General features: G+C 39.1%; 1 protein-coding gene across 3 annotated transcripts in view; it reads left to right on the forward strand.

Moving 5' to 3' along the window:
* The window catches only part of PRDM5 (PR/SET domain 5), a 207742-nt gene that overhangs the window by 170551 nt on the left and 9914 nt on the right, over window positions 1-27277 (forward strand). For all 3 annotated transcript variants that reach the window (XM_067735178.1, XM_067735179.1, XM_067735180.1), the window contains one exon: window positions 21267-21371. In XM_067735178.1, coding sequence (XP_067591279.1) covers window positions 21267-21371 — 105 coding nt within the window. The remainder of the gene's footprint in view (window positions 1-21266; window positions 21372-27277) is intronic.

Here is a 27277-nt window from a genome sequence, read left to right on the forward strand (position 1 = left end):
CTTATGGGTAATGTAAAATTCAGGCAGAATTTCATTTGAAGGGATTATTTTTTTTTTATAAATTTATTTATTTGTTTTTATCTTTAGCTGTGTTGGGTCTTTGTTGCTGCGCACGGGCGGGGGCTGCTCTTCGTTGCAGTGCGCGGGCTTCTCATTGCAGTGGCTTCTCTTGCAGTGGCAGAGCACAGGCTCTAGGCACGTGGGCTTCAGTAGTTCTGGCACGTGGGCTCAGTAGTTGTGGCTCGCGGGCTCTAGAGCACAGGCTCAGTAGTTGTGGCGCACGGGCTTAGTTGCTCCATGGCATGTGGGATCTTCCTAGATCAGGGCTCGAACCCGTGTCCCCTGCATTGGCAGGCGGGTTCTTAACCACTGAGCCACCAGGGAAGCCCTGAAGGGATTATTTATGGAATATTTGGTTAACTGATTTATAATGCTGTTATCCTGAACAGTAGGAATAAAATCAGATCCCTGTGTTTTAAGTTGCAAAGACTTATGATGACATATGGCCTTTCTTGATTATCTCACATAATGTCTTAAAACTTGAAAACAAAAGAATTTATCTTAGAGCACTCTGTGACAGTTTCTATTTAACTTTTCTTAACAATGACTTCAAACAGTTGTTGCATAGAGAACTTCTAATTAAATAAGAAATTTTTGACAGATGTGGTATGTTTCATATTGTAACTCTTAAGATTTAGAAGAGCATACGTTTAGTCTCAGTTGCCCTTTTAAGTTATGTGCTGTATATTCAAGGAAGGGTTAAGAAAAAGGGTTAGCTCTTAGGTATTCTGGGGGAAAAGATGATCAGCTAGAGCATAAGAAGCCCTGTAAGAGAAGTATTCCAAGGGTGTTATAAACACACAGAGGAGGAATACCTGCTTCACCAGGGAAGAAGGGTACAGGCAAGGAAAGGTGTTAGGAGAAACATCGATGAGAGTTTAGTCTGCAGGACTAGAAAGCTCACTCACGAAGACTCCATGGAATGAAAAAAAAAAGGCAGAGCAATAGAAGATTCTCCGAAAGGAAACCAAGAAGGAGCAGCCAGAGAGGCTGAAGGAGAACCAGGGGAAAAGAGGTGACACCAGAGCTCCAGGAGAGGAAGAGATTTAGCATTTCAGGGAGAAATCACATGTCCTATCTTCCCCTTGGAGTTCCATGACCTATAAGCATACTACAGGTTGGAAAGTCCAGCAATAAAGATATTTCATGTATTGCTTGTTTAACCTAGCATTTACCAATATAATTTGAGCAGAGTCAGTGAGTGTGTGTGTGTGTGTGTGTGTGTGTGTGTGTTACATCTCACGGAGGGTTGTGTTCTACAAAACACTATTTAGGAAATCTTGGTCTAATTCATCCCATGATTGGCTGCCACAGTAATACTTACGAAGGTCAACTTCGATGTTTCTCAGTTACTAAAGAAAACAAACCGACAGTGGCTCCTCATTGCCTATAGACTGGCACCCAGACTGGCCTGAGGTGTCCTGTGCCCTCCTGGCCATGGCGCCCCCTGCCCTTTGTCCAGCCCCACTTTCCTTGAGTACACAGACACACAGTATTGAGGGCATGTCCTTCTCCCTCAGCTCACCATGTTTTTCTGCATCTGCTTCAATATTTCTTGAGGGTACAAATAAAATAATCCTGTCCTCTGGCCTCTCCCCCCTTCCTGTGGAGATCTTAGCTCTCCTTAAAACTCCTGATCAGGCATCAGTTTCTCCACAGCCTTCCCTGCCACCCCTGCCATGGACGTACTTTACTGATACATTAATTATACTATATTAAATCAGTTTTTTTCACTTTCATGTCATAGTTTTCCTTTTCTTCTTTTTTCCTTAGCGCTCCGTTCATTTATTCATTCAGTAATTCAGCAATGTAACTGTATGTCTTTTAATTTTCTACTTATCCTTATTGGTGTTTATATATCTTTTCTGTAAAAAGGGAAACTTTCTAAATAGTAGGAACTCATTAGATACTTGTTGAACTGATCATTACGTGTCAGCTAATCATAAGTGTAAGTCATGGGGCTTTAAGTCAGTGGCGTTTTAGTCCAACTGTCTCTTCCTCTCCCCTGGCTCCCACCGTGGAAACTCGACACGTTGGCTAAGGGCTCCTGGATCCTCCTGAACTGTGCCTGGGAGGGCTGGGCTGGGGCAGAGTGCTGTCAGAGAATGTCATCTCTGTAATAATAATGCAGTTGTTTCAGGGATGTCTGCTGAACTCCTTCATGAACTCGGTATATCAACAAGGGGTGTATGTAGAGCAGTTTGCAGATTTAGCTAAAATAAAACTCTATAAATATTTAGCATTTAGGCTGATGGCTGCTTTGCCACCACTATATTATCTTTAGACTTCAATAACATACTTCAGGAGTTAAAGGAAAGTACATACTGTCAGAAATGTGTAAAGAAAATTTTTCTTTGTTTTTAGGATAGACAGTATACAATTAATTTTTAAAAGAAATGAGGCCATTAGTTTTAGAAAAGTAATATATTTCTATACTGTTTTCCCTGTGAAAGAGAATTTTATATTCATCTTGCACTCTATTCAGGGAGTTTTAATTACTAAAGCATCATAAGAATCTTGAAATAAAGGACTGTCTGTTTATATGAAGGTCCCATTAATGGAGTTCAAGAACAATGCCATATTGAGGCTCGTACATAATTTCCTTTCTTTATAAAATCACCTCATTTATATTGTCATGGTTTGTGTGCCTTTTTCAATTTTGAATTACATTATTCCTAAGCATATTTTGATAATACATAGAAGAAAGCAGGTTGATATAATATATAAAATACCCTCATGGAATTCCTAAGCATTATGATAAGCAAAATCCTATGAAACAGGTATAGTATCTCATGTTACAAATGTGGGAAGTGAGGCTTGAGAGATTAGGTAGCTCGTCCAGAGTCATACGACTAATAGTGGGCAGCATGAAGATTGGAACTCAGACCTCTTTATTGCTAAAGACCTTATTCTTTATTACTATGTATATAGCTACCAAGATGTTCTAAAGGATTATGTTCCATATTCCATGAACCAGTCTTTTACAAAAATTCTAAGAATAGTGGTGTTGACTTCTCCAGTTCAGAAAAAACTCATGGCTGCTCCTAAGTCGACTGGACTCCTCCCCTCCCAGCCCCCCTTGCAAGGTCCCCAGGATTCATGCTATAGTGTCTTGCTGGAGAATGCTCCACGATGACTGTCACAAAGGCACCCCTCATAGAAAATTATTCAACAGTACCAGTATGACCTCTATAGGCGTTTTCCCTTCACTTGCATTTTAAACTATGTTCAAGAAAGTATTGTTAATATTTTGAAAGCCACCAGGGAGAGATATTTCACGTGCCTCGTAATCCATTTAAATAAGTGCAATTTCAGTGTAGGGAGATCTACTCCTCACGTCTTATGTAAATCCCTCATGTTGCAGTTTCTCTGCATCATTGGAAATTAAAACAGCATTTTCAATGTCAGAACCTTTCAGATCTTTGAAGATGGCTATTTTAGGTATAATATTTTTCCAGGAAGATACATCTCAGCCAAGAACGACTCACAAGGTCACATAGCAAGTTGATAACAAGATCAGCGGTCAGGACATGTGAACTGTGGCTTTGGAGGACCCGTCAGGCTGCTCAGTCGTGCTGCTTTCATCTCCAGGAGGTTATGAATATTTTTTAAATGCTTTGATTTCAGTATTTAGGATAGAAGTCTATTGTTTTTGATTCAGTTTAAATTATCATGTGGATGTTCCCTTTTTCTCCCTAAAAGAAGCTTTGTTCTTTGATGTTTTTCCCTCTAAAAGAGGCAGTTAGTGGTTCTAAGAACACATCATTTACAATTTGACTAACCCAGACCATATTTATGTTCAAGTGAAAACCTGCTTATCCTGAGAAACATTGAGGCTCTGGCTATCTCCTTTTTCACTTTCCCAAGACTGAGTCCTTATGCTCTGTGTAAATCATGGTTCATGAGAGAGAAAATCACCTCCTTGTGGGGTCCTAGATGCATAGCTTCTAGGTGGGCTTTTGCTCCACTGCTTTTGAGGACTCGTTGGATGTGCTACTTTAACATTTGTTTATTGAACATTTTAACATTAATTTAAACATGTAAAATTCCCTTCTTTCCCTTCAATTCCCATCTCACTTTTAGTTCTGTTCTCAATTGTAAATTATTTTTTGTCACAGATTTGGCTACTTTCCAGTCAAATCTTATTTCTTGTGTCTGTCTTCTATTTAGTTGATCTCCTTGTTATGGGAAATCTGTCTAATGTGGGTGCTTCCCTTTCTTGTGACCTCAGTTCTTCTAGGAAGTATTTAAGTACAAATATTAAAAGGTTAATGCCATGCCTGTAATGCAACACTGAGCAGAGTATGTATGTGGTGGTGGATCTTGCTTGGTGAGAAAGTGAAAGAGGAATTTGTACAAAAGAAGTGACTCTACCAAGTTCTATGATATCATGTCCTTGCAAAATGAAAGCAGGCATTAACTCAAAGAAAAAAGCCAATTGGTCTGTTTCATTTTTCTGAATATTTGCACATTATTAAATGTAACTCAGTGTTCTCTGAAATCTTTATTGTATGGAAACAGAATCAGAAAGAATATATATATTTATATTTAACATTACATGTGATATAAATATATAATTACATAATTGTATAATATATAACTTATCCATAAAAATATAAATTATACATAATTTTTATAATTTTATAAATGCATAAAAATAAATATAGGGTATTTATAATTCTAGAAATCTATAAGATACCTAAAAATATATCATATTTTTTCAATTGAGGTTCCTCTATAATTATATGCTCAAGATTGTAAATAGAAATAACAGGAACCAGAATTGAGAGAAGTTTCTGAAGTACAATTTTGTCACTAAATGTTGTTTATCTGTTAATGTTTATAGTATAAGATTGTAAAGAGAGATCAGACAAATGGATTGTGTTCCTAAGTTTTCTTTTGTAGAGCTCTGATTCATAGTGACGATGGTGGTGCTGATTGCCTGTGGCCCTGATGCTGGATTGTAACAGATACGTAGTGTAGATTACTGATTGGAGATTTGGTGTTCTGGAAATCATGAAGCAGGAGGAATGGGCAAGAGGCTTTGGGGACTGGTAATCAGATCTGAAACCTTTGACTCCAGGGTCAGTGGCTGAGCTAGGGCAAGTTGTGAGTGACATAAACCACTCGTCCGAGGACGGATCCTTAGAATGATGGAAAACCGATGGTCTGAGGTTCCTCAGTGGTACTTTCAGAGTATAAAGTACTTTCTGCCTCAGCAAAAAGTGAAGACATTTGAGAACCTTCTTAAGCTTTAGCACTACCCTTGAGGCTCTCTGAGTGCCTGGACGCTGAGCCCTAAAGCCTATGGTACTGGACTTGACCCAGGTCTCAAATATCCCAGAGTATTCATACCAGAGGCAGGCTGGATCCCAGCCCCAAAACTCAGCACATCAGTGGGGGAAATTCTAGAGGTTTTCCCAGGACTAGTCTCAGTAAGCATTACAGTGTATTAATTTGAATTCCACTTAACTCAAACTTTTGTTATTACCATATATATCATGTCTATATGTATACATATCATGTATCTATACACATATACATATACCTTTCTTATGCATGTAGTTTGCTGTTGCAGCTACTCCTTGTATGCAGTGAAGGAACACATTTGGTTCACTGTGCCAGGATAAGTTAAAATGAACATTTTGCTAGAATGGATGTGCCTGACTGCTTTGGATCTTATATGTGTATATTTGGCTTTGTAGAGGCAACAGAAGTGAAGGAACTAAAATTAACATGTGTTTTTAGACATGCAAGCAGTGTACCAAGTCATTGCCAAAAAAATGACATTCCATCTATGCTACAGTCTTCAACATGCGGGACAGTTTATCACCAAGTGATATATGACTGAATGCCTGAATTCTGAATTTTTTAAATATTAAATTCTGTTTATATTTCCCCATTGGCAGGACATAAGTGAGTTCTCCAACATCTGTCGTTTTAAGAGCTGAGATGTCTGTTCCTTCTTATGCAATACGGGGCTTAAAGCCCCAGGGATCTACTCTACTACCCATCCCCAACCTCATTTTTGTGTCTTGGGATGACCAGTGTATGTTTTCATCCCTTTCTGAAAAGAGGCCTTTGGTTGTGTACTTTATTTGATAGGAAAGAAACACATGCACTCACTGAACTCTCCCTGAGCATGTGGACCTCATTGTGGCCTAGGTCCTTTCTGTGCAAACTAAGAATTATGTTAACTGACTCTTCTGCCAAGTGTGTTATTTATGTTGATTTGACTTAGACAATATCTGGCTACTGTAGAAAAACCATTGCCACCGCACTAAAAGAGAGAGAACAGATTTCTAAGAAATTGGACTGGCAATTCTGTTCTTACATGTCAGTATATTCTGAAGGGAGTGGTATCTCTAAATCAAGAGGTAAATGTAAAGAATTAAATCGGTAAAACAAGATCAATATGCAAAAGAATGGCTCAGAATTGAGATCTGTGATTCCATCAGGTTCCTTGTGTCTTGGAATTTAGTAAAAACAAGGAAATGGCCTCAATTAAGTCTTTTCTTTTACCTAATATATTCGGAGAGAATGATTTGGACAATTTCTGAGTAACAGTTCATCTCTGTCAAAATGTTCTTCCTTTAACAAAACAATAAAACAAAAACCACCTTCTTGAGGGAAGAGCATTTTGTTTGGCCAGAGCAAAAACTTGGCACTTCACCCTGAAGTACTGCTTTTCTTCGTCCTTGTGCCTCCGGTACCCTTAATGTACGCCCGCTGGGATGGAAGCCACTCTTCTTGGTGGGGGTCATCAGTACTCTTCCTGGTAGCTGAGTTCATCCTGCCAATGAGAGTGTAGACTGTGGCTCTTTATACATGGGATGAGAGAACAGGAGAGAGGATGAGGGGGAGTTAGGCAGGGCTTGTGTTAGCAGTCTCTTTCCTATTTAGTCTGTTGCTCTCTCAAGTGATGGCTGAGCGAATGTACAGGGACGATGCATATAGTTGCCTAGATGGTATCTAAGTGGGACATTACAATGGGCTGTTATTCCTAAATGCAGGTGGTGCTGGTTAATAGAGAAACCAACTTGGCATTATCTTGCTCTTTGCCCCACAGTGAGGGGTTTCCTGGAATGTGGGACTTTTAGGGCTAAAACCAGGCTAATCAGGGGTAAATGGGGACAGTTGGTCATACTAGTCACGGTTCTTGAGATCAATTATTGAGAAGTCTCTTCACAAGGAACATATGAACCTAAAACAATCAGAAGCTACTATTAGTTACAAAGTTCACCACTACTACCAAAAAAAAGCAGAATCTGATTTGTTACTCACTACTGTTGATGACTGTAGGTTATTATTTTTAGGGGTAGGAATGGTATTTTGCAGAAGCTATGAAGTATACATCAGCCTGCTGGAGTCTATGTAGTAGCACCAGAGATGACAAAAAGTTTTCCCCCCAAAAACCTCACCCATTTGTAAAAGAAGATTGAGCTCAGATTTACTCACTGAACAAAACTATATCAGATGAAAAGGGTAAAGAGTGGAGATGCTAATTTTATGAATTTCTTCCTTTTTTAACATTTTGGGCTGACCTACTTTTTGTCAAAACATTTTATGACTTGAGCACATTCAGATATAGCAAGATCTCTGCCAGGACAACTGTGGAATTCTCACCTGTGCAAATAGACAGGCTGTTTTTTCCAGCACCTTTGAGGTTTGAAAGGGGCAGGTTTATGCTACTAGCTCCTTGCCATCTGTGCAGTGTGTTGATTCAGAGATGTAATTTCTATTGATGATATGATTTCCTCTGACTTCTGCCCACTCCTTGCTGGGTTTGTTTCACCCGTTGACATGAACTTGGCTGAAATGACTGCTCTGTTGGCTATTGAAATGGGTGAATTAGTTGCATGTGTGATAGCACCTTTCTGCTGTGTTCTTATTATTTTCAAAATTGTGTAATGGGATAAGTATGTTATTCCTTTAGAATTAGATACCTTTTTCTAAGGCTCTGCATTTATGTAATTCCTTTCTTCTAGAGACCTCTGAATAAACTTTATGGTTTTTATTCAAGATGGATTACACTTGCCACCATCACATACATCAGAAAGCATGCTTGTTATTTTTGGAAGTAGGCAAGTTGAATTAAATCAATTCTCTGTGGACTGATTGGATCTGCCTCTTAAATGTAGTCTGTGATTGTATTGAGTTCTCACTCACATCATTCTCTTTACCCCTGTGTTATGCCCCCTAAATCGACAGGGATATTTGGTATGTGCTGAATACCATATTTCAAGTTGTATAGCCACAAAAGCTCAGGTTGATGGACAAGTACACCTCAACTCCGTCTACTCCATCTGCCCTGTCTTTGCTTTGCCGACCTGTTGGAATCTTGTTGAGGATAAAGACCGCATTTTAAACCTTGTTGTGTTTCCCACAGTTCCTAACACAATGTCTTGCTCAATATGCATGGGGACTTTTGCTGATAAATTCACCCTCAATTACATCATCATCTAATCATGGGAATTGTCTTGATTGCTGTCAGCTCACTTGTAAACAGAGCTTGAAACATTTAAATTAATTGGTTTGTAAGCTTAAAATACTAGTTCAGATGTAGGAAAGGACCTTTTGAGAGGAAGTGGTGAATATTTTTCTTCCTAAATTTGCCTTTGGTGGTGGATTACTGTGTCTGAGACTCCACATTTCTTAGGAACATTGGTAAATAGAGATCCCTGGAACATGCAAAAACAGAATTAGGCTGTCTTAGACTTGTAAGACTTACTTTGATTTTCAGTAGCAAATTTTTGGGATACAAACAAACAAAAATGTTGAAGACAATATGTGACAAACGAGTAAGGCAGTTGCATTACCAGCCTGTGCTCTCATAACTGACAATTTGTTTCTCATAATTGGCTTCCATTTGGATTGTTATTTAAAACTCAGCATTTTTGCCTTGGACATTGTATTTATGACTTGTCTGTGTGTGTGTGTGTATGTATATATATCCCCTATATTTTTTATCATATTTATTTCTCTTCTATTTCTTTCCTTTATTTTTGCATTATAATTTGCATATAATCTTAAAGTTTACTTTATAATTTTTAAGATGGTGAACATAAGTTTTTCCTTATTATAAAATTTTCCTGTTCATACGATTAGTCTTCTTTTACATGATTTTTGAGGGGAAAAAAGCTAAACAGTTATTATGCAGAGAAAGAGTTTCCCTTTAGATAATTTAAACAATAACACTCTTTCACTTAACCAGCATTCTTTTCTTCTAAAGATTCTTACAATGCACAGATCTCATATTGTTCTCAGAATTCTTATCAGCAAATATATTTTCAGTTCCTTTTGAGCTCCCTTCATGTGCATAAGAAAAACACTGCTGTCTAAAAGAACACTCACTTCCATTTTTAGAGCTGGGGGTTCTTAGGCTGTGTTGAACAGTATCATTTTTAATAGCCAGCCACTGACTTCGAGTTTCTTGTTCCTTATTATATAGTTATATAGTGTTATGCTTCAGTCTGAGCTAGACGTACTCTCTGTCACTAGAATAGAGCTGCCGGAATATGACGTGATGGTCGGGAAGATGTAGAAAGCAGAATGCTTTCATGCTCCGTGACCGAAAGCCTAACTTAAAAGGGCTTAAACTGTGGTATTTATTAAGTCCCATAACAGGACTTTCAGAGGTAGGGCCAGCCTGGGGTTGGTTATGCAGTGGCTCAACGGGGTCTTCCGTGGCCCAGGTCCTTTCATCTCTCCTGCGGTCCTCAGTCAGCTCCTCGGCCGCCGCTCGGGCATCACCTCTGTACGTGGTCGGCCTCACCAGGCAGAGGAGGCCTTTTCCCGAATGCCCTGTGGACTTACTTTCTCTTCAGTAACCACAGACATGTCATGTGCTCCAGTCTAAACCCACCACTGCAGAAGAAATGGAGTTTCCATCACTGGCTTAGCCTAGCAGTTTCTAAATGGGTCTGCATATTAGAATCTCCTGGAGAATCCCAGGCCACGCCCCAGAGCAGTGCAGTCACACTCTCTGGGGGCTGGGTCACCGGCATGAGCAGCTTTTGAAGCTCCCCAGGTGATTCCATGGGCAGGCAGGTTTGGAGGCCAAGGCTGAGCCTGATCAAGGTTCCCTCTCTTGTCTGGGCTCTGGAGTCACCTGTTCCAGAGTGCTTGACCAAGGGAGGGGTGTGCATGGGGAGGAAGCCATAGTCACCACAGACCCCAGCCCTGGAGTACGAGTGCCTTATTTTGAGTTCTGCCCTCTCTACCTGATGGTATAAACCTTGGAAATATGTTTAAATTAATGTTCCTTCGTCTGCTAAGTGAGAATAACCATACCAATTTGCAGCATTGCTTAACAATTAAATGGGGAAAAAAAAAATCCTTAAAAGTTCCTAGCACTTTGCCAGCCATGAAGTAGGCAGTCTGTAAACATGCAGACTCTGTTACCACCAGAGTGCCCTGGTGGTAAAGCATAAGTAATAGTAAGAGAAGGGGAGATAGAAGTTATTGCTGCTGTTGTCGTAATTATTACTATTGCAGTTATTACTTGAGAGGATGGTGGACCAGATCATAAGTTCTTACTGATCTGTTCTGGTTGTACATTAGAAGAAGCACCTTGGGAGCTTTTAAGAAACACCAATGCCTGGCCACACCTAGACCAGATAAATCAGTCTCTGTGGGGTGGGACCTATCATCAATATTTTTAAAAAGATTCCCAGGTGCTTTGAATGTGCAGGCAGGTATGAAATCCACTGGGCTAGAGCTTAGGAGAGTGAAAGTATGAGGAAAATTTTAGTTAGGTTGGTTTATCTGACTGTTCCAAATGGACCAGTTTGTGTCACTCCTGTGGCCGCAAGAAAACAAGGTTTTTGAGCTAGTTTGGGCAATTCTTTGCTTGGTTTATGCCAGACAAGCTCTTCTATCACCTCTGTGCTCTCAGAGATAGGACTTTCTTCCAGCCATGCCACTTACACACATTATTCTATGGGCCTCAAGAGTGGATTAACTAACAAGTGACTGAGGGCTTCCTTGTTTCTATTTAAAGTCTGTATACATCCCTTAAATTTAAAAATTATGTTCTATTTACTGGGCTTACTTTTAGTTTTCTGAATGTGAATTGTGCAGTACATTTTCCTAGTTTACACAATGTGTGTTTTCCATTAGCTACAATGCAAGACCAGTTATGGACGTCTTGTGTAGAAACCTGCTGTAAATTTTCTCCTAGCTTTCTGTAGGCTTCCCTAAGAGTTAGAATTTTTAGGTGCGTTGTTTACTAGGCCTTGGGTATGTTTTGTCATATGTTGAAAGATCACACCGGCTATAAAAATAAGACGGTGAATAAAAAGCCACAAAAGCTATAAACAGCTGTAAAAGAAGTTTTCTAGTCGAGGCTGCTCGTCAGAGGGAAACTCAGTGCCTTTTGATGGTGTGCAGCTGGTGGCACGTGCACTTTCAGAAATGGGGCCATTAGGGGGAGCTGTCAGATATATGGCCTGCCGTCCTGTGGGCCGTAGATCTGTCCGCTGGGCTGTGTGTAACAGCAGCCCATGGGGCCATCCTCACAAACCCTCCTCTAAATGCCACCCGTAATTCTGTTGCCAAGTGGATGCTTTCTAGAAACAGGTTGCCATCTTTTGGTCACAAAGCCAACGTTACCAAGAGAATTAGTTGGCTCCTAGGAAAAATCTGGAAATTGCAGCACAGTCTCTGCCACACTGAGAAGCACACGTCAAGGCTGAGCCCTGGTCAGTGGTCAGGGCCACTGCACAACGCTGCCTGGAGCTTTCTTTTCCTCTCAGAGGATCTGTCATGTGGAGTCCCACGTGAGGTCAGATGCTAACCCAGTTACACAAGACACCCTCTTCTCTGGAGGCACATTTGAGTGAACAAGCTGGGCATGCTGGGCTGGGAGAGAGGAGCTGGGTTTTGGGACTCTGCTGCTGGCCAGGCCGCATCTCGGGGCTTACAGCAGGGCCGGTCCCAGGAGCACCGGGTCACCTCTGAGAAGCCATTTCTGAGACATTGTTTCTGACATCTGAGATGGCTTAATTTTTACCAGGTCCATCGTCCTGATATCAAAAAGGGCCCCTCTAAAAAAAAGACAGGATCTTTCAAGCAGAATGGTGATGTTTTAAGTTTTAAAATAACATGAAAGCAAAAAAATAATAATAAAGCAATTTTTAAAAAATCTTTTTACTTTTTATTAAAAAAATTTCAAACCTACAGAAGCAGAGAGAATAGGATAATGAATCTCCATGTACCCTCACCCAGGTTCAAACAAGTATTCATTCTTCCTCCATTTATAACCTCCCTACCTCCCAGCCATGAAACTTGGAATTTTTATATGTAATATTAAAATGATATTTAATTCAAGGTTTAGGTGTAATTATATTTTAGAATGTGTTCACCTAGATGATGATGAAACTGAATCATGGACATCCTGTGATCAGACATTTTTATTCTAGACCAGTGCTATTCAAAGTATGGCTGAAAAAACAGTACCAGCCCACAGACTCTTTGTTTCTGGTCTGTGATGAAATACGTATGAAAATTGTGAGGAAGTGTTTAGAACTTTTATAGCATTCTGACTTTGCTGCACATCTAAATGCACGACCATTTTTTTTTTTTAGTAATTCATTTTAAATATATTTTAGAAAAGCATCAGTCAGCAGCACATTGAGAAAAACACAGTCTTTCACTACAGATGGTTCCAGAAGCACTCTTCTGTACAGTGCTTTTGCCGTTTTGCCACTCAGGGTACATTTGGTAACATGTGGAGATATTTTGAGTAGTCACAGCTTGAGTGGAGGTGCTATCGATGCCTACTGGGTGCACGGGATAGCCCCCCTCCCAACCAGACAAAGAATGATCTGGCCCTAGATATCGTAGTACTGAGGCTGAGGAACCCTGCTCCGGGCCACAGCGGAGCTCTGTGCCTTGTCTCAGGGACGTTTGGCAAATGAGTCTTGCCGAGGTGCAGACTAGAAAGAGGCTAAGACTGTCTGTATATGATCTTGCCTTGCACTTGACGTGCCATAGTCCACTTTGGAAATTAGTGAGACACTCTGCAGATGGAAAAGTCCGAGGGTTAAAGGACATTGCCCCAATCCTTTAAAAACGGAAAAATATAATGTAGCCCTTTTAAGTTACAAGTTGCCCATTTCATCTCTGCCGAAGTTTGTAGTAGGTCCAACAGGAGAAAGTCAACCACTACTGTAGCAGCTGAGAAAATGGGAAACTGAAACCTTACAAAATTTTTGTTTATTTAGAAATTTCATATTTAAGAAATGTATAACTTAACAAAATGAAATTCATGCATTTAAGAGACTCATAGCTCGTATTTAAGAAATTCATGAACCTCTGCTTCATGAGGTGTTTTGGATTTTCTTTTAACCTTAGAAATAGGAAATGATCATCTAGTAAAAGGCTTTGTTTTTCTGAACTCTAATAGGGTAAATATTAATAGCTATAAAATAACCTTAATCTAGAAGACATAATCAAGTGAAATTAATTTGTACCAAAAGATAACTTTTAATGCTAACACACTTGTGTGTGTGTGAGAGAGGGAGTGTCAGAGACACTTGTGTCTACATCTGTTTCCTCTTTAGTGAGTTTTTTCTCTCAAATTGTACTTGATACCCAGGTTGCTCACATGGAAATTATTTCATTAACAGCACAGACACTCTTGGTCTCGTTACAGCTTTGAGCAAGACAAATAGAGAAAAGGTTTGTCCATCAAGTGAACAAACTTTCATTTAAGTTATAATAGCCAAGTGTTTCACTCACAGGTTGAACCCACTCATAAGCAAACCGTGTTTATGTATATTCAGAATACCACAGGCTCTGACAGTCTTTATTACCATACTCACTAGCCTGCCTGTTTTCTTTTAATTGCTTTACTAATTTTCCTTTCTTAACTGTATTGAGGTCAGGCTACCACTGCCGTGAAAGAACATTTATTAACCATCATTCCATGACTTCCTGACACCATTTACACTGACCTCTGACTACACGGGAAAATGCTCATTTGTGATATTTTCTTTTTCTATTTGATTGTGGCCTAGCACGAAAACACTCATTTTCTCAGCTGCTGCAGTAGTGGTTGACTATCTCCTGTTGGACATACTATAGACTTTGGCAGAGGTGAAATGGGTAACTTGTAACTAAAAGGGCTACATTATATTTTTATATTTTTAAAGGATTTTGGGCAATGTCCTTTAACCCTCATAGGGCATCTGTGGATCATGTGTCCAGAGCATGTGGATAATCTGCCCATGATCCATCCTTGTCTTTGGGAGTCTGTGTAATGGGGGACGTGCTTCTTTACCTCCTGGCAAGCAATTCTTAACTAAACTACGAGAAAGCCTCCAATACATTTCTATTTCATACAATTTCAACATTTAGACCCCTCCAAGATTTATAAACAATGTGATTTTTTCTATCGAGCCCTCTGAAATGATTTTGAAATTTAGTTACTCAGTTTATGTTGGCAAGAAATATAACATTTGAAGTTTCTGTTCCTTTAATAGATGGGCGCTAGCACAAAAATATGACTTTTTATTAGCTACATCTCAAGGTGCAGGGCATAAGAGCTCTATAAATCCTACCTTCTGAATGAATTCTGCCAAACGCTGTTTGATTAAAGCTAGGCTGATTAGACTGCTGATGAATTCTGCCTTTGGTAGATTACACAGTTTAACTGACAAATAGATTGCCTCCATTCCGTAATGGCTCCCCAGTTATGATGACAAAGGACAAGCTATTTGTCAGTTAAACTGTATAATCATTCAGAAACAGAATTCATCAAGAACCTAATCATTTTGTCTCTAGTTAAATCCAGCTAATGAGTTAAAATGTGTAATTTATACTATGCATTCCATTCTGAAACAGTTACAGACAATTTCCATGATACTTCATTGAATCAGATTTTGTGCCCAGTTTAAAGATTTCATAATGGAGGGAAAGATAGCAGAAGAGAAGTAATGAAGTTAGGATGCGATTCATGTTAAGATGACGATATTGTGCTCTTTGTGGAGGAGGGGTGTTGAGGCTTTGGAAGTCCAGCAGTATCCAGACATGCTTGCAGTCCAGCCACAGCGGCCTGCAGGCTGTTTTCCAGTGTGTCCTTGGGAAGGTAGTAGATAGCTCAGCCACCGTAAGACGACTATATGGCTTCCGGAGCTTTCTCTGTCACGTGGTCCCTTGCTGTGTCAGTCACTAATTACCTAACCACCGTCATCTTCAGTGAACCTTAATGCAAGGATAGGCAGTGAAGATCAGAGCTGAAGCTCTCGTGAACCCTTGTGCACAAGCATGGATTCTTCTGGATTGCTAAGGTATGACTGCTAAGTTATGACTGAGTATACTCAGGAATGTTCTAGAGGCTGCAAAGATTTTTTCACAATTTTCAGAGAAAGGAACAGGAACAGGTGCAGGTGTCTGTGTAATAATATGCTCTGTACCACTCAGCTTACTCTCTGTGCCCGACTGTGTTTACCATGTGAAGGGTGTTGTTTCTTTAACATGGCTGATTAGGAGTAATGGAAGAAATTAGTAAGGAAGGGGGATGAGAGTTTCTGTTCTGAGAAAGAAAATGCATGTATTTCCTCCTATTTCAGTTCATTTGATATTCTTAAACTTGAGATGAGTGACCCGTGACCTCCTGGCTCTTCCTCTGGCATAAAAGCTTTTTCTGGAGCAGGAATTCTCTAATACTTGATTTGGCAACATTCACTATAAATCGGAATCCCTTCCAGGGTGGGCATTAAAGGTCCTCCCAAGGAGCACTGCAAGGCAGTCTGACCAGTACCTGTCACGAATTATACCCCTCCTTTCAGGATCTTCAGGAAAAGTATGGACTCTTTGAATAAGAACTAGGGATGAAGGAGACAGACAGGCCTTTGAGGGATAAACATAGTTTCTTCTTTGCTATGGCCTAAGCACTCGGAGAACGCTTCTTTCTAGACTGACAGGGAAATGTGATTTTGGGGTCCTTTGTGAGCTTATCTGAGAGCAAAAACCCCAGGGAATTCCTGGCTACAAATGGTTCTCGGTAAAGAAGAGAGAGTCCAGGCAAATACAGAGCTACTTAATCAAACGGGTCCCTCTTCCAACGGTGATTCTCAAACTTTCTGAAGTGGAGGGACCTTTCAGACATTATAAATTTCACCCCCCACTTTCCTGCCAACATACACATAGAAACACATGATGGCTGTTGCACTTTTAGTGTCTTATAGGAGAAAATAATTAAGTGAAAGTGATATAATTCAGTGGCATTCGTAAATGAATATATCGAGTTAATCACCAATAGGATCTGTAAACATTTGAAAATATCACTATGTGGGTGAGTGTATGTGTGTGTATAAGACATTATTTATTCAATCCAAGCCAATGCATAACATATCTGAGACTTCAAACCTCTGGTGATAACTGCAAAGCCCCTGTGACCCACCAGAATCTCCATATACTGGCTGGGAACCTCTCAGTATCCATAGGGCCACCTCTAGGATGCTGACCTAGACAGTATCTCCTATGAGGAAATTTAGGAATGAGTGGGAGGGATGGTCTTAATCAGTGATGCTCAGAACTTGCTTTTCACTGCCTTCTCTTCCCTGAAACTTCTCTTAGGATGTCATTCAGCTTGTTGGTCCTGTCTTAGGTGGTTCTCTGCCAGACATTTACCTGTCATTGGCAGCTGCCACAGTGATGCGCCTCTCACTTTACAAGATCTCGTTTTACAGATAAATTGCAGGGAGAAAAGCTTTCCTTTTTTTTTCCTTCTCATATACATTGTATTGATATGTTTTATATGCTTTAAAACATTAAGTTACATGAAACATTTGGATATAATAAAAGCTAATAAACAGTCACAGGAATTCCCAGAAAATTCCTGATCTAAATACTTAGAACTACATTTTCCTTTTAAAGGTTTTTTTTTTTTAACTAGGCAGTATTTGAAGAAATAATAGAGGCTAAGAATAATGCAACATGTGAAAAGAGGTTGTGTTTATTCAGACTAGAGGGAAAGGCCATAAACATCGTATTTCGTAGACTGCCAGTAAAACGCAATTACTTTTTTCCTGTTGATTGTGAACAGTCAACTTAAAATACATTTTTCGTGTCCTGAAAATTATACATATGGTTACTTCCATTTCTGGCAATATGGTAGACTCCATTTCCTGGAAAAGATACCCCGTACAATGCTATCAAATGCTGGATAAAATAAAGCAAACAGCAAATATCTGATTGTGTAAAAAAAAAAAAGTAAAAGTGATCTCCAGGACCCAACAAACAAAACTGAAACCCAGCTCCAGAGTGGTGAGGTCAAGTTGAGGATGCAGCACCTTGCAGGGTGTTTACAGTTTCGGTAAACTCAAGACTTGGTTTTTAATGGTGATGGAAAAGGGACAAGCTCTGGGTTCAGGTTAAAGGGCAAGATGGAACCACATCCCCCCATAATTCTGGGACCCCAGAAAGACTATGCTCAAAATGAAATCAGAGGCTAGAAATAATCTACTTTTGGCAAACAGAAATGCTCGGGATGTTTAACTGTCTTGAAGTAATTGCTGGCTAGAGAAAAGAGTTCTCCTTAGAGTTTGTAACCACAGTCCTTCCCCTCAAGTGTGTTTGGAGTACAGCCTTAAAATGCTTGCCTGACCAGAAAACCCTCGGGCAAGAAGTAAACCTAAAATGGTCTCTGATTGATAGCATCCTGGAGTGCCTGGCAGAAGCAAACACAAATGCTGTCTGGAGGGACTTACCCTCAACCTGGGGTCACAGGAGTTTAACAGATAAAGACCACCAAACATGAGTTCATGATTTCAAATTCCAGAAACACCCAAGGAAACAAGAGCCATGAGCACGAGACAGGAGAAACCACAAATAGCAGAACTAGACTTCCACAGAGCACATAAGATAATGATTTATCAGATGAAGAAAGTTGTATAAATGCCTAGAATATTTTTAAATAGGCATAAGCAGCATGAATAGAAAGTAAGATTGTATCAAAAATTTAAGCATAATTGAAAAGAACCAAATAAAAAGTTCTAGAAATTAAAACTACAGTATAGGAAATTAAAAACTCAAAGTGATCCTATTAGGTAGCAAGTTATTCATACCTGAATTGAATTGATCAACTGATCCTAAAGAAATTACATAGAGTGCAATACAAAGAGATGGAAATGGCAAAGGCAGGTTAAGAGACATGAAAAATAGAAAGATCTAACTGGGGTTGTAGGCTTTCATTCAATGACAAATGAGAAGCAAAGCCACTTTCAATCAAAATCAGAATTTACTATCAACAGATCCTTGGAAATTCAGATATGTCAGAAAGCATGAAAAGTAAAGAAATTGTTAAAGTGTGTTGGGCTAAACCACACTGATTGTATAAAATAATAATGATTCCATACCGGGCATTAAAAATCAAGATACAAATGAAATACTGCTACATATAACATGTAAGACAGAGCATTCTACAGGGCATGTTAATTAATACGAGGTAAAATAAATAACTTTAATTGTGTTAAATGCACATGGTAAAAAAAGTTTTAAGGATAACCAGTAAAAGGATAGAAATAGAGTTTGTAAGTTCTATAATAATGCAGGGGGGAAAGGAAATCCAAAACATGAAAGAAAATATAGGGGAAAAAACCTTAGAAAACAAGCAAGATAAAAGCAGTACACAAAATAAAATGTTAGAAATTTATGTACACAAAATTAAATGTTAGAAATATATTTAAATATATTATTAATAATGATAAATATACTATTGTATTTTATTTATTATAATGGCAATTAAATTCTATTATAACAATATAATTTTTAAATGATAATAAATATTAAAAAGCAAAGTTCACTATCTTAAGAAAAGTGCCATTGGTTTGGGTTAAAAAAATTGAGTCGTATGCTGTTTACAACAGACGCTTATCATACCTAAGGATATATAGACTGTTTGAAAGTAAAAAGATGAATATAACAGGCAAATCCTAATTTTATTTTTTGCCTCTTTTTTTAAACTGAGATATAGTTGACATATAACATTGTATAAGTTTAAGGCATGCAACCTGTTGATTTGATACATTTGTATATTATAGTATGATTACATCATAGTGTCAGCTAACACCTTCATCATGTCATGTTATCATCATTTCTTTTTTTGCAGTGAGAACATTTAGGATCTAGGCTTTTAGCAACTTTTAGCAACTGCATACTACAGTGCAGTTGACTATATTCACAATGCCGTGCATTAGATCTCCAGAACTCACTCATCTTCTAACTGCAAATTTGTACCCTTTGACCAACATCTCAACAAGTCTCCCAAACTCCAGCAGATACTAATTTTAAAAAGCTTTTATAGCTATATTAATACCAAATTAATTTTAAGGTAAAAAGGATGATTACAGAAGAAGAAGGTCATTTCAAAATGATAAAAGGTCCTATTTTCCAGGAGTAGAATAGTTTTAAACTTACATATACTCACCATGTACCTAATGAGAGTTTCAAAATTTGTAAACTACAGTGATAAAATTATAAGGATATACTGGATATTGGAGTGTAAAATGGTTTATTCACTTTGTAGAGCTACTTGGCCATTCCTAGAAAAGTTGAAGGTGCAGTTCCACTTCTAGATATACATGCCGTAGGGAATTATGCTCATCTGTGTTCAAGTATACATTTACAAGAATATTCAGAACAACATTATTTGTAAGAGTGAAAACTTGGGAAAAACTTAACTATCCATCACTGGAGAATGTAGCCATTGAATGTAATACTATAGTCACTAAGAATGAATGAACCGGCGCTCATGTTCACAAGAATGTTCCATGTCTTAAGCTGGCCGATGGGTACACATGTGTGTGTGCGATTGTTTACATACCGTTTTGTAGGTCTGAAAATTTTCATAATGTCTTTTAAATACCAAGGAGAAAATATAAATAGAACTTGTCTACGTTAACATGAAATATAAAACATATATACACACTACCTCAATTCAAAAAGTGTCTATAACAGTATTTTTGAAGCTATATTTGAAAAAACACTGCAATTTTACTTTAAACAAATCTGTTTATCAGTGCACTATTTAGTAATTAGTGGCCTGCTGTTTTGATGAAACAATGTTAATTAATTTATTTTGCAATTTATTCCAAGCTAAAAAGATGGTGATGTAAGTTCCTGGTATCAAAGATGGCTAAGGAATGTGGATCATTTTTTCCTTTGTCTATGGATATATTTCTTTTCCTTAAGAGTCTATGACCAGCTGTAAAAAAATGCCTCATTTTAAAAAGTAATTTCGATTTTATAAAAGAACATCTCCTACCTAGGAAAAAAGATTGGACGATAGAAATGCTAACACATATATATGGAATCTAAAAAAAAAAAAAAAAAGGTTCTGAAGAACCTAGGGGCAGGACAGGAATAAAGACGCAGAGGTAGAGAATGGACTTGAGGACACGGGGAGGAGGAAGGGGAAGCTGGGACGAAGTGAGAGAGTGGCATGGACATATATACACTACCAAATGTAAAATAGATAGCTAGTGGGAAGCAGCCGCATAGCACAGGAAGATCAGCTTGGTGCTTTGTGACCACCTAGGGGGGTGGCATAGGGAGAGTGGGAGGGAGACACAAGAGGGAGGAGGTATAGGGATATATGTATATGTATAGCTGATTCACTTTGTTATAAAGCAGAAACTAACACACCATTGTAAAGCAATTATACTCCAATAACGATGTTAAAAAAAAAAAGGAAATGAAAATACTTAAAGCACAGTTGAGTTCTAACTTCTTAAATTTACCCCCAAAACCTGTTGAACATTTGGTTCTGAGCTTTCATTCCCAGGAATCCCTTTGAGACAGTGAACAGTTTGCACCATGTAAACCAGGGGTCCCAAACTGTCTTGCTCCACGAAACCTTTGTGGCATGCACTCCGAAACCAAAAGAAAACGTAAGTTCATTTCAGTAAGTAGTTAGATCACAGCAATCATGCAGAATCTCCCTTTGCACAGATAGGACTGCATCGAAAGAAATGTTGTACAATCTAGTGTTGGAACTGTGAACCACCTGGTAGTTTTAAGACTGCCCAAGAGATTTTGAGTACTCCTGTTTTCCCCTGAAAATTTAAAATAATTCATGACACCACTATGAATGTGCTGCCAGCACCTTGCAGAACTAGATAAAACACCCTCCCACGTACACCTTCAAAAGGAGGGCTCTGCATTCACTCAAATTCATGGTCTCTTTTCACTGACTGCAGGAGAAACCATACAAGTGCTCAGACTGCAGCAAGGCCTTCAGCCAGAAGCGAGGCCTGGATGAGCACAAGAGGACGCACACCGGAGAAAAGCCTTTTCAGTGTGATGTGAGTTTGGCTTCCCTTTTCTTTCCCTAGTGTCCTCCAGTAACCTCCGGTAACAGGAGATATGTATGTGTGTGTGGGTGTATCCATGCATCTATTTGTGCATGTATGAGAGAGAGAGAGAGAGAGAGAGAGAGGGAGAGAGAGAGAGAGTGTGTGTGTGTGTGTGCTTTACAGTGCTGATCTGTGTCTATTAATGTCTTGTGCTCTTTATACCTTTTGATTGCATAATCCATGTAACCACGTTGTAGCAATGTTTTTTATCCTAGTTTACTGGCAGCAAATGAACTCTGATTTTCTTTAAGACATGCCTGTACCCTGTTTTAATGCAATTGAGTTGTTCTTCCAAGGTATAAATACATGATGATTCAAGACAGCTTTCATGTGTCTGTCCAAGTCTTTGACAGGTTAATGATAGTTAAACCAGAGATTTAACTGGTTATAGATATTATTTATTTTGTTAAAGCCAAACAATTTCTAAAACATGCATAAACTCCTTTGTTTAAAAAACGCCACTGCCAGTTGTTTAGATTTTCTGCTTATGACATTTGAAGTGAAATGGAATTATCGACATAGTTCACATTATTAATGAAAGGACAGAAATACTACCATTGTCAGTAAAATTCATTGGATCATGATGAATCTAGAGAAAAATGGTTCATCGATGAACAGCATCACCATTCTGTGTAAGATTGACAGTTGACAGAAAATTGACACAGGTGTTAGGGAAAGCACTTACTTCTTGTTCTTATTTCTAACACAAAAATAGCAAAGAAAAAAAAAGTATTAATGTAGCTCAAGGTAAGAAGAAACATTAAAGTTGTAATCTGTGAAATTGCACAGTACATAGTTCTCTTTAAATGTTGAGGGAAACTTGAGTACTCAGTCCCCTTGGCATATCCCAAAGGATAAAGGATGGAGTAAGCAGTCCATATGAAAGGAAACTCACAAACATAAGATGTTTTCCTTGTCTTTCCATGAAACTTTGGTGGTAAGGTTAAGGCAACAATGTACTCCCAGTGGACTTACTCATAAAAATACCTTTATCAACAGTGAACTTCTTTAAGGAGAGAACTACTTGTAGAGAAGGAAATGTACACATGGAGAGCTCTATCCTGGACTGGAGGTACAGCCAGTTTCATAATTTAATGGATTGAACGTTCAATCCATTGGTGCTTTTATTGGAAGCATTTTCATAAAAGCAAAACTTTTTTTGGATTATTTAATTGCACAACTACACAAATAAGTGATGGGAAATAGAAATTAAATATTAACTGTGTATGGACATCTTCCTTCTATCACGCTCTACCTGACTTTTATTTATGCTGAATATTTTTGTGGACTGCTTCCTTACACAGACTGGACCATGATGTTATTTTTTAAAAATTATGTTACAAGCATGATTTTTTCTATCTACTTCTATCCCATTTACTTCTGTCAGATGTTCAAATCTCTCTGAGCCTTATCTGCAGTCCGGACTGGTCTGTTGAGGAGAGATCCAAGTTTAATGCCTCCAAAACTTCCCTGAAATGCAGCCTGGTCAGGGAACTGGCTGTCTGTTCCAAAATCTTATTCTCTTAACCTACCCATTCCAGATAGAAGTCCTCCTTTCTCACCCCACTTCCAGTCTATCTCCTTCCTAAATGGTTCTCAGATCCATTCCTTACTCTCAGTTTCCTTTCCCACTAGCGATGCGTAGCCTGGACCCTCACCTTACTATTTCTTATTACATCCTATCTTATTACATTTCTTATTACATCCTATAGATGTAATAATCCCCCACCAAGGTGACTTTTTAAAAATCGAAATGAAATTCACATAACATAAAATTAACCATTTTCAAGTGAACAATTCAGTGGCCTTTAGTACATTGACGGTGATGTGCAGGCATCACCTCTGATTCCAGAACATTTTTGTCACCCCCAAATAAAGTTCCATACCCGCTAAACAGTTACCCCTCACTCTCCCCAGACCCTGGCAGGCACCAGTCTGCTTTCATTTCTATAGGTTTACCTATTCTGGATATTTAATATAAATGAATCATACAATATGTGACCTTTTGTGACTGGCTTCTTTCACTTAGCACAGTGTTTTCAAGGATAATCTACATTGCAGCTTGTATCAGTGCACCATTACTTTTTATGGCTGAATGATACTCCATTTTATGTATACAACACAGTTTATCTGTTCATCAGCTGATGAACATTTGGGTTGTTTCTACCTCGTGGCTGTTGTGAACAGTGCTGAGACAAACGTGTGTACACAAGTTTTAAGTACCAGTTTTCAGTTCTTTTGGGTATATACCTAGGAGTGGAATTGCTGTGCCCATATAGTGATTCTATGTTTGACTTTTTTTTTTTTTTTTTTTTTGTGGTATGCGGGCCTCTCACTGTTGTGGCCTCTCCTGTGGCGGAGCACAGGCTCCGGACGCGCAGGCTCAGCGGCCATGGCTCACGGGCCTAGCCGCTCTGCGGAATGTGGGATCTTCCCGGACCAGGCCACGAACCCGTATCCTCTGCATTGACAGGTGGACTCTCAACCACTGTGCCACCAGGGAAGCCCTATGTTTGACTTTTTGAGGAACTGCCATACTGCTTTTCACAGTAGCTGTACCATTTTATATTCCCACCAGGAATGCACACGGATTCCAATTTCTCCTCATCCTTGTAAACACTTATTATTTTCTGTTTTTTTAAAATTATAGTCATCTTAATGGACATGAAGTGGTATATCATTGTCATTTTGATTTACATTTCCCACAGGATTAGTGATGTTGAACATCTCTCCATGTACTTGTTTGTCAGCCATTTGTGTATCAGCTTTGGAGAAATGTCTATTCAAGTCCTTTGCCCATTTTAAAATTGTGTTGATTGTCTCTGTTGTTGAGTGTGAGATACTGGATACTAGACCCTTATCAGATATGATTGCAAATATTTTCTTTCATTCTATATGTTCTCTTTTTGCTTTCTTGATAATGTCCTTTGATGCACAAAACTTTTCAGTCTTGATGAAGTTTAATTTACCCATTTTCTCCTTCTCTTCATGCATTTGGTGTCATATCTAAGAATCTATTGCCAAATTCGAGGTCATAAAGATTTACCCTTATATTTTTTTCTAAGAGCTTTATAGTTTTAGCTCTTACATTTAGGCCTTTGATCCTTTTTGAGTTGAATTTTTGTATATGGTGTGTGAGTTAGAGCTCCATTCTTTTGCATTTTTTCAGTCTTTCACCATTGAATATGATGGTAGGTGTGAGTTTTTTATGAATGTCCTTTATTGTGTTGAGGAGGTTCTCTTCTAGTTCTCTGAATATTTTTATCAAGACAGGGTTTTGAATCTTGTCAAATGCTTTTCTGAATCACTTGAAATTATCATTTTTTCCCTTTTGTCCTGTTAATGTGGTGTGGTACATTGTTTGATTTCTTTTTATGTTGAACTACTGTTACAGTCCTGGGATACAGCCACTTGTTCATGGCTTATAATCCTCTTAACATGATCTTGGATTCAGCTTGTTAGAGGTTTTTTGTTTGTTTTTTTTTTTGCGGTACGCAGGCCTCTCACTGTTGTGGCCTCTCCCGTTGCAGAGCAACAGGCTCCGGACGCGCAAGCTCAGCGGCCATGGCTCACGGGCCCAGCCGCTCCGTGGCATGTGGGATCTTCCCGGACCGGGACATGAACCCGTATCCCCTGCATCGGCAGGCGGACTCTAGATCACTGCGCCACCAGGGAACCCCCTGTTAGAGTTTTTTGTTTTGTTTTGTCTTGTTTTTTTTTTGTTTGTTCATTTGAAGATTTTTTCCTATATATTCATAGGGGTATTAGTCTGTAGTTTTCTTTCATTGTAATATCTTTGTCTGGCTTTGGTATCAAGGCCGTGCTGGCATCACAGAATTAGGAAGTGTTCCCTCCTTTTCTATTTTTGGGAAGAGTTTGAGAGGATTGGTGTTAATTCTTCTTTAAATGTTTGTTAGAATTCATCAATGAAACCATTGAGTTCTGGACTTTTCTTTGTTGGGAGGTTTTTTGATTCAATTTCTGTACTTGTTATAGGTCTTCTGAATTTTTCTGTTTCTTCTTGAGTCTGTTTTGGTAATTTGTGTATTTCTAGGAATTTGTCCATGACAACTAGGTTATCTAATTTGTTGGCATACAGTTCATAGTATTCTCTTATAATCGTTTTTATTTCTTTGGGTTTGGTAGTAATATCAAAATGTGACATTTTTAATGTAAACTCAGTCATGTGCTTCTCTATGACGGCTTCTCACAACCTATAAGGTAAAATCTGCCTTCCTACTTGACTGAAAAATTATTACGGTCTTTCTCCATTCTTACTGTTTTATGTCTTAATAATCTTATCTGTCAGTATTCTGCAGTTTCTTTGCACTAACACTTAGAGTTTCCTGAAGCAGTGATACTGTTTCATATCTGTCTCTTGTTCCAGGTACCTTGCGTACACTGTTCCCTCTGCCTAGAAAGTCTTTTTCTGCTCCCGTTCCCACTGTCTACCATATATATATGACATTTGAGTGGCATCTGAGCAAAATTGTAAAGAAGAAACTGATACATATCCACTTCAGTTCTTTACAATTTCGCTCAAATGCCACCTCACTCATCAACACCACTCTAACACCTTAGGCCCAGTCGTTCCATGCTCTGCAGCTCTCCCAGCATGCCATACCTATTCAACTTTAAATATCTTTAACTACTACACATATGGTAGATGACTTCCAAATCTTTCTTTCCCTGCCTAGATTTCTCTTTGAACTCTAGACAGGTATTGTGAGGTGCCTGTGAGACATCTCCCCTGTATTCAGACTGAAATCACGATCTCCCAGCCTTCTCAAGCTCTCAACATGTTTCCTTTAACTACCCATCTCTCTGAGAACTCCACTGTCTCCAAATAGCCCAAGCCAAAGGTCGGAGCCTCATGCCAGACACCTCTCTTTCCCTGAGCCATGACCAATAGCATCATCTAGTTGAGCTTCTGTAGTTAGAAAGACACAGTGATCCATGGTTTGTATATAGTCTCTGATTTCACTACAGTCCAGAAATATGTAGGTGTTATTTCCACTTATAGGAAGCAATTGAGGCTCCCTGGGGTTGAATGACTTGCCTATCATTCACTGCTTATAACTGGCCAAATCAGGATTCCAAGGATCAAACCCATGCAGCTTCCTTTCAGCCCCAGTAATTCCTGACCCTCTTTGCTTGTCTGTATTTCTCAAACCTATCACCTTGTCTAAGTTTCCATTGCCACCTTCACTTCTCTCTTTCTGTCACCCCCTACATCCAGTGCAGTAGCAAATCTGATTGGCTTTGTATGTTAAGTTGAGAATGTGAACACTTCTTACACCTCCACAACTAACAACCTAGTCTCCTGGAACAACACAGTCGCTTTTTAATTGATCTCCCTCCTTCCATCTTTGCTCTTTACAATCTGTCCTCAACTGGCCACCCACAGTGATCTTTCTAAAACCCCAGTCAGATTTTACGTATGTGTGTGTAGATTACATATGTATTACATTACTCTCATTGGCTCAAACCCTCAACGACCGTACATCTCATTTAGAGTGAAAACCAGAGCTGTACCAGAGTCTGGAAGTGGCCACGTGACCTGCACCCCCCGCCCTTGTGCCCCAGCCTCTCTGGCTTCACCGCCCCCTCTGCCTCACTCCAGCCACATGGCTTCTTTGCTGTTCTTTCAGACACACTGAGCTCACTCCTGTGAATAGGTCTTTGTATTTGCCGTTTCCCCAGCCTGGAACGCCCTTCTCAGGTGTCTTTATGATCTGTTCCTGTGCTTCTGTCAGTTCTCGGCTCAAATTTCTTTCTCTCTTACTTCCATTACTTTCTTAACCCTCACCCCATAGTCACCTTCTCCTTCACTGTACTTACATCCACCTGAAATA

The sequence above is a fragment of the Pseudorca crassidens genome, chromosome 4 (assembly GCF_039906515.1).
Source record: "Pseudorca crassidens isolate mPseCra1 chromosome 4, mPseCra1.hap1, whole genome shotgun sequence".
In the NCBI taxonomy this organism is placed as follows: Eukaryota; Metazoa; Chordata; class Mammalia; order Artiodactyla; family Delphinidae; genus Pseudorca; species Pseudorca crassidens.